Below are 9,046 nucleotides of genomic sequence, written 5' to 3'. Positions count from 1 at the left end.
AGCTTGAAAGCTTATCAAAGCATAGGCAATAATACTAAAATTCTCAAGTTACTTAATGGTTTTCTACCTTTCCATGTCTCCTATGGTTTTTAATTCAAGGTAGATTTTGTGGGAGAAATATTCAACAAATAAATTGATATTGCCACCGCTTCTACCGAAAACTGATTTGGGAGTCCTCGCAATTTAACAAACTTCTTGCCATTTCTATAAATATATAATTATTTTTTTTTGGCTACTCCATTTAGCTTCAGTGCATAAGGTATAGTTATCTCCCTGTGAATGTCATGTTCTTTAATTAAAAAAAAAGTATCAATTCCTTAGATAAAAACTTGCCACCACGATCCATGTAAAGAATCTTTATGAAAGTGCAATTATACCTTTCAACCTTCCACTAAGTGATATAGTTCTCATAAATCCACATAGATTAGCATCCTCCACATAAATCAAGAGAATCAATTGAAGGTAATATAATGCCAAACCTTTCGAACTCAAGTGCTCCAAGCTTTTGATATTGAGATACCCAAAAAATAGGTGTCACAACTTAGCTTCATTCTTCTTTTTAGTAATGAGAACATGACTTTACACATTAGAAATTTCAAGTGAAAACATCTTATTTTCTTTCATAGGCACACTCACTATAGATTGCCCTAATTATTTATCATTAATAACACAAGCTCCATTGTTAAATAAAATTGTATAACCACTAGCCATTAGTTTTAAATGCTATGTGCCAAGTTAGGAACAAAGTACATACTATAAAGCAATTTTACTTTATCATGGCTAGTCTTCATAGTAACATTGCATTAGCCTTCAACTTGAATCTGTTTATAATCTCCAAGTGTAACTTGTATATTTTGTGACTCATCGAGCTCTTCGAACAATCTTTTATTGTTAGGATATGATTTGAGGGCTTCATTCTTCTTTTTAGTAATGAGAACATGACTTGACACATTAGAGATTTCAAGTGAAAACATCTTATAATCTTATAAAGCAATTTTACTTTATCATGACTAGTTTTCATAGTAACCTTGCATTAGCCTTCATCTTGAATCTGTTTATAATCTCCAAGTGTAGCTTGTATATTTTGTGACTCATCGAGCTCTTCGAGGAATCTTTTATTGTTAGGATATGATTTGAGGACCCATTATCCAAAAATCAAACATTCTCCCAGGCAAATTACAAGAAAGCCACTCCATTGGTCAACAAATAGAAAATAAGAGCACTCAAAACTTCATTAGAATCAGAATGAACAAAAAAATAACTTACTCTCTTCATCATCTTCTTCCATGTAATTTGCCTGGGAGACTTGATTTCTACAAATTGTCTTCATATGCCCAGACATTGTTTCAATTATAGCATTGAATATTGATCTTATTTTCTATTTGTTGACCAATGGACTGGCTTTCTTGTACATCAAAGATGAGATTTTTTGTCTTCCTCTAACATATCCTCTACCACGGAAGCCTCCTCTTCACGCCCTCTTCCAGCGAACTCGTCTTGTTTGTTTGCCTCTGCCGTCTCTTGAGAAACTTGAAATGTCTTTTCTTCATTCTTCTCAGCTCATCTATTTCGCTGTGCCTTGTGAGCTTGCAAACTACCCATGAGTTTATGAAAGGAAAAAGATAGAAAGGTCGTTGGTATCCTCAATGGTAGTAACAATATAGTCATACTTTAGAGTTAGACTGCATATTTAGGGAACTAAAGTTGCATATGTAATTTTATCTCCATAAAAACTCACTTGACTAACAATCATAATCACTCTACAAAAAAAAAAAAAAAAAATCTTGCGATGTTTCATTTCCCTTCATAATCAAGGTTTAAAACTCATTTCAAAGAGTTTGGAGTTTTACTGTTATTACCTTGACAGAGCCTTAAAATTCTTCAAATAGTGTATCACAAGCTTCTATTGAAGTGGTTGTCAACTTCTTGTTGAAGTTCTTGAGAAGAACGAATCAAGAACAACTATCTTTTTGAATGATGAGCAACAATTTTGAATCTTTTTTCTTGCTCTCCTTCAACCGAGCTTTATCACCATCTCTGTCAGCTTATCCATATTCAACCAAAACCAGAAGATCTTGAGAGCTGATTGATCTGAATAGAGTTTTCATTTTAATACGCCAGCATTCATAGAATTTTCCTTTGAAAAAGAGAATGAAATGTTGTGAAACACTCAAGAAACTTCCAGTGACTGCCATTGTCTCCTCTTTTTTCTTTTTACACAAGATATCTAACCCTCAATAGGGCAACTCACCAAGGCACTCAACCTCGCTCTAATACAAATAATATGGGGAAAGATGACTGACCTTTGTTCTAAGTTTTCAATAAAAAGGTAGGAACATAAAAGAGGAAAGAACAAACTAATTTTTTTTAGAAAACAGCATACACCATTGAATTGATTGATGGATCTTCAGATAGATTTACATAGAAAATTAACTCAGCTAAACTATACCCATTCACCACTAACAGTGTTGAAATATGAGTTCACTCAACAAAATAACTCAACTAACCTCTAACCATTCAGCACTAACAATGTGTTGCGCCAATGCCCAGCCTAAGTGCAATTTTGTCTTTTATTATTATTATTGTTGGGTATAAATAAGCTTATTATGTTTAGGGTGAGTTTTATGCATGAGATTGAGTTGTGAGTTTCAGGTTTAGGGTTGTGAGAGATTTCCTACCCCTCGAATTGTAGGGACTGAGAAAGATCGCTTAACTCTCGAATTATATGTGTTTACTTTGTATTCTTGTTGAGTGTTTAAATTATTGAAAAAAAATTGTGTTTTTTTCCTTATTTATGTGGAAAAGCGTGCCAATTTTGACATCAAATCATATCAAATTAGTATCAGAGTAGTATTTATGGGAGATCACCGACGGGATCTAATCAAAGCGAACGAGAGCTCCGTGCACCAGCATATAGGGCTGGGTTTGGAGCCTTCGTCTTGATTGGATCACGACGTCTAGTGCCAAAACAGTCGTGAACTAGGACATAACAACCAAATCGCTGAGAGAAGGGGGCGAAACAACACGATTTGAGTGTGGTGGAGAAAGATCACGACATACTCATGACTTCATCGTGCGAAACAGTCATGATTTGGAGTAATTAAGAAAAATCGCAGCGTACAGAGACCCTAAATTTCATTTGATGTAGTCATGATTGGAGCCAGCTAGTAAGACCAAAGGGATCGCGACGTATAGAGCTATCACCGATCAATTCAACCTAGTGAGATCGCAACGTTCAACCTTTGGTGATTGAATCCCACGATTATAGCGGGTTGGGAAGCATTGAAGGGATTGGCTGACTTGTAATACATGTGCGATTAGAGCTACTTGGGAAGCCACAACCGGATTAGAGTGATCCTTGATCACGTACTTGCGGAGCATGTTGCTCAATTTGTCTCATCCAGAACCAAATGAAGGGTGTTTTAGCATATAAAATTGTCTTTTTGTGAAAAAAAATCGAAAAGAATGACAGCTAAGAAAGTAGATGATTTGGAGAAAAAATTAGAGGAAGACATCAACCAAATCAAATCCGGGATAAAAGAAAGGTTTGCTGTCATAGAAGATATGTTTTCTTCCATTGAGAATCAAATGGAGGATTGATTTGAGATCATGAGAGAATTCAAGAGATGATAAAGAAGCTAATGAGATGTAATTCAAGGCTTCGTCGGCGGCTCAATTTGCAAAACCTAAAGGAAAAGATATCAAACGTGAGGAACGTGAAGAACATGAGGAGGAAAACATCCATCATCACGAACCTCCTCCTAGGCTCTGATTGAGGGTGGATTAGAGATTTCTGATGGAGGCGTTTGGGCCAAAATATAGAGAAGAAATTTTACAAGAGATATGAGAAAACACGAAGAAGAAAGGAGAGGAGGGAGGGGATATGACTATAATGTAATAAAGGGGGGGGGGGGGGGGGGGAACAACAGAGGGAGATGAAATTGGGGTGGAGATGCTAGGGTTTAGAAGTTAAAGATGACGATTTTTGAGGGGAAAGAAGCACATGAGTGTATGTGTTACAGGAGCGATATTTTGCGGTGAATGATTAGATGGGGAGGAGAAGCTCATGGCGGCAGTATTGTGTTTGGAGGGTAATCCCTAGTCTGATTTCAGTGGAAGGAGGCTAAGATACCTGATTCGTTCGTGGGATGAACTTATGGATTGTTTGTTGAAATGTTTCTGAGTCATTTGAAATGGAAACCTACATGAGTGATTCTATGCATGGACTCAGGATACCAACGTGAGAAATATGGAGACGAAAACATCCACCATCAAGAACCCCCTCCCAGAGCTCCGATTGGGGTAAATTAAGATTTGTAATGGAGGTGATTGGGCCAAAACATAGAGAAGAGATTATGCAAGAGATATGGGGGAGCACAGAGAAGAAATGAGAGAAGCAGGAAGGGGATATGGTTACGATTGAATGAGAAAGTTTTACCCTCAATATATGGGGGGAAAAACAGAGCGAGATGAAATTGGGGTGGAGATGCTAGGGTTTAGAAGTTAAAGATGACGATTTTTTAGGGGAAAGAAGCACATTGGTGTATGTATTAGGGGAGCAATATTTTGCGTTGAATGGATTAGATGGGGAGGAGAAGCTCATGGTGACAGTATTGTATTTGGAGGGGAAATCCCTAGTCTGGTTTCAATGGAGGGAGGCTAGATACCTGATTTGTCCGTGGGATGAACTTATGTATTGTTTGTTGAAATGTTTCCAAGTCATTTGAAATAGAAACCTAATGAGAGTAATTCTATGCATTGACTCAGGATATAGGGAGAGATTTGAACTATTGTCGGGATGACTGTGGGGGATTTCTGAAGTAGGATTGAAGGAGAATTTCATGAAGAGCATTATACTTGCTTGAACTGCATTATATTTATATATAAAATCTAATGGCGCTTAAATCTGTAACATCAAATTAAACCAACAATGGCATGCATCATATTTCTTTTGTGAGAATTACGGAGAATTGTATTATATTTTTAAATAAAATCAAACGGCTCTCAAATTTGTATTATTAAATTATATCAACAAAGGCATTCTTTCCAACTGAAGAAACTAGTTGGATAGAGAGAGAAAGAGAGAGAGAGAGAGAGAGAGAGAGAGAGAGAGATTTATGTTTTGCAATGCAAAGAGTTGCCTAGGCCGGTTGAAAAAAAATACAAGCTAAAGATAATTCATTCAAGAATTTTTTGTTTTTTAAAAGATTTACATTAAAACCACTTAATTCCTACCTATTTACATATCAAATTTCTAAACTTCATTTTTTACATAAATGTCATCTTCCATGCATGAATAACATAATGATATTTGATGTGACATGAAAATTTTGGGTGGTATAAATATAAAAAGTAGAGTTTATGCATTACATATATAAATAATGCAACACCCACACAGAAATCCTAAGAAAAAAAATAGAAATATAGCAACCGCATGAAAAAAGAACTTAAAAAAATATTACCATCTAATATGATCTCTTAATTACGATTCTATTCAAATTGATCCTTTCCCAAGTTGAGCAATTTGACGATTAAATTTTATGGATAGAACCCAATTCCCTAAAAACCTGATTTTCTTTTTCTAATCGGAATGAACTTGAGGATTGGTTCATGGTTCAACTGATTTAACAACTTGATTCGACTGATTTTTACATTGATGTGTAGAAACAATAAATGAAATATAACATACTTAAATAATTATGACAGGATCACGCTGGCAATTTGATGAGAACACCATAATAGCTAAATATCATTGCATGATAAATTCAGAACCATATAGCGGGTGGCACTAAATATCATTCATGTATAAAAATTGTCACTTTCCCTGAGCAAGAAATGAAAGCAGATAGAATAAAAAAAAGTACTTTTTGAGTGAAAAACAATAAATACTACGTAGAGAACAGAATCAACCGAAATTCTGATGCAGATAAATGAATGGGATCAAATTTCAGCAAGCATTGAGCATCAAGAGTTGACTAAAAACATATTTGATGAATGCATACTAGTAAGTAGAGCGGAAACTCAGCAGCCATGAGACAGCTAAGATCATGTTTTCTTGCATGTCTCTCTTCAATTTTCATTCATCAGCCTACTGCCTCAACTTGGTCTTCTTTACCTTCTTGACCTTCTTACCTTTGGCAAGCATTTCATTGTTCTTTACTATTTTCTCCACATTTGGAAGATCAATATCAACATGATCGCCATCACTAGCAGCAGCAGTTGCAATAGCAGCATTCACATTCATCACATTTTCCACCTCAGCAGCTCCAACATTTTCATGATCACTGCTGCTTCCATAAAAACAATTTTTTTTCCCTTTCTTATATTTGCTCTTCACTTTCTTCTTCAGTTGAAGCTCCTTGCTGTCACCATGATAGTCTTCATCCGCAGAACCAATAGCATCAAACATCGAACCATCTTTTATGTCATGCTCTTCCACCTCAGAATTCACAATCTTCTTCGCCCTCTTTTGTATCCTTCTCCCAGTGCCAAATTCAGTGAATTGATCACCATTTTCTTTCTCTTCACGGCCATCCTCATCAATACTAGCTGTCCTACCATTTCTGCCCTTGCTCAGCTTCCCCTTCCTATCCTTCTTCTTCTTCTTCTTCTCCATTCTCATGTCATCAATCTCCAGCTCTTCTGCGCCTTCTCCATCATCATCCTCATTATCATCCACAAGTTCACCGCCTATATAATCAACATCATGAATCCTTCCCTTCCTCTTCTTTGACCCCACTCGCATCTTCCTACGGTTCTCCTTCTCCAGCCCACTCTTTCTATCTCCTTCCTGAACAACAATTCCATCTGAAGGCTCTAACGTTTCCCTTAAACCGATATCAATCTTCATCCCCGTTTCAGGAACCACCTGATAGATAGGCAGCGCCACAGACTGCACCGACTTAATATACATACACCTAATGTTCTCCCACTTCTTTGGCACGTGATTGACTGCACCCTCAATTGCAGCCATTAAATTATCAATTATCTCCTCTCGATCCATGGAAACCCTCCCCACCTTCATCCCAATACCAGTTCCAGAACCAAAGAACAAAAGCGTAGACCTACATACCTGTCGAACAGCCTCCGGCCATCCAGGTCGAGAGATATTGATGGCGAGAGGGATCTTCTTCTTCTTAAAGAAATAGTTACCGATTAAGCGGGGAAGAAGAGTGATGATCCGGCGCTCGGCAAAGAAGATATCGTAAGAATCGCAGAGTCGGCGGCGGGACTCGAAGGGGACGTAGTCCGTTCGGAGCTCGGAGAGAGGAATAACGGAATCGAAGGGAAGTTTTTCAGCGGCGGCGGTAGCTCTAGCGGTCTCGGCTAGGGAGTCGTCGGCGATGAGACAGAGAGAGGTGCGTGAAGGGTCGAGAGGATGGAGGGAGTGAGGGAGAGGAATGCGGTATGGGTTGATGCGAGAGGTGGAGGGGAAGCGACGTACGCTGAGATGGAGGTAGAGGAAATCATCATGCTCGAAAAGCTGGGCATTGAGCTGCTTGGATCTCGCACGGAGGAACCCTAGGAGGGCGTCGACTGCGCGGCCGGCTTCTTCCCGGTTGACCCTTGAGGATCCTGGATTTGACGTTGCCGACATGGGAGGTGCTTCTGTGGGGCGACGGAGAGGTTCGAGGGTTTGAGGGTTTGAGGGTTTGTGGGTTTGAGCGGATACACGCAAAAGGAGATGTACAAAGCCCTAGGTTCTCAAGATTTAAGATTTTAGTCTTGTTAATCTTTTTAATGTTTAGTTTCATTGTTTATAAAAAAATATTAAAACGTTTAAGAAATTAACTTTATATTTTCTTAAATTTTTAATAAATAGTATACACTATAATAAAACTATTCATCAGAGCAAACCAAAAGAATAGGGGTGTAAACGAGCCGAACACGTTTCGAGCTCAAAAAGTGTGTTAGTTCGACTCGTTTGCTTAGCGAGCTGAACACGAGCCGTTCACGAACAAAGAGTCATTTTGACAACCCTAATCATGTAACAATAAGATGTTAATGATTGTGATAAGATTTAAAACATCATTTGAATCTAATTTAATAATTTTTATTCTATTTTGTTCATTAATACTTTTAACTGATTATAAATCTTTGTAGCCTTGTAATCAATTAAATTTTTTAAAAATACTACTAATCAAATATATATATATATATATATAATTGATTGATAGTATTTCGAGCCAAAAAGAGCCGAACACGAGCGAACAAATATTTGTTCGTGTTGTTCGTGTTCGGCTCGTTAACTTAACTAAAGAGGCGAACACAATCTTCTTAACGAGCCAAACACGAGCTGCTCGCGAACAACGAGCCATTTTGACCGCCCTACAAAAGAATATCAAAATAATAACTACTTGAAATAGAGCAGCTATGCAAAATAAAACCGAAAATAATTGTGTATATATCATCTGGTCTAAGTTACACCAGATTTTATCACAACCTCCTCCACAACAAAAAAAAAGATAGCAGATTTTCCAACAAGGAACTTGGAGAGGTGCAATGAGTTGTTGCAGCAAGGTATAAGCAGACGTGCAGCACTCATGTCTGCCTTTCACTAAATATGCAATAAAACAAACTTATGTGATCATCAACTGATTAGTAAGGTCATAAAAGCATATTTTAGTTAGAGGAAATAATGATTCAATTCCTTTTTTTATCTCAACAATTTAGTGTTGATTATCTTCTTAGTGTAGGATAAAAGAACAGCATTGAGCAATGATATCCCGTAGAGAGTCAACAGTCCTGAGAGTATCATTAACTGCTAATCATGAATAAATAGAAAATCTTACAACATAGTTTTTATGTATAATTAACTTGGACCAACTAACATTTGTGAGAGGACTATAAAAAGCCTTGGATATCAAATTGAAATGTGTCAAATTATGCACTTTCTAAAGGTCTTCCGCTTACATGTGAGTATGAATGTTATTTATAAAGTTAACGAGTTTCCGAGATAAACATGAAATGGGTATGTAATATTAAGCCTCGAGTGAGTGGAGAAATACACATGTTAAGCATGATTTCACTGTGAATTAGCTAGTCA

General features: G+C 37.1%; 1 protein-coding gene across 1 annotated transcript; it reads right to left on the bottom strand.

Annotated features, from left to right (window-relative positions):
- Positions 1 to 6,088: 6,088 nt before the first annotated feature.
- On the bottom strand, positions 6,089 to 7,597 carry LOC110032262 (ribosomal L1 domain-containing protein 1-like). Its single transcript, XM_020735835.1, has one exon. It carries the CDS (start codon positions 7,595 to 7,597, stop codon positions 6,089 to 6,091), a length of 1,509 nt encoding a protein of 502 aa, XP_020591494.1.
- Between the last annotated feature and the right edge of the window lie 1,449 nt (positions 7,598 to 9,046).

Source organism: Phalaenopsis equestris, unplaced genomic scaffold (genome assembly GCF_001263595.1).
Source record: "Phalaenopsis equestris unplaced genomic scaffold, ASM126359v1 Scaffold000900, whole genome shotgun sequence".
Taxonomy (NCBI): domain Eukaryota; kingdom Viridiplantae; phylum Streptophyta; class Magnoliopsida; order Asparagales; family Orchidaceae; genus Phalaenopsis; species Phalaenopsis equestris.
The sequence above is the reverse complement of the archived record's forward strand: the minus strand, read 5'-3'. Positions and strand labels throughout refer to the sequence as shown.

Excerpts from the sequence above, each read along its gene's own strand:
- LOC110032262 (XM_020735835.1), bottom strand. The coding sequence starts at position 7,597 with ATGTCGGCAACGTCAAATCCAGGATCCTCAAGGGTCAACCGGGAAGAA.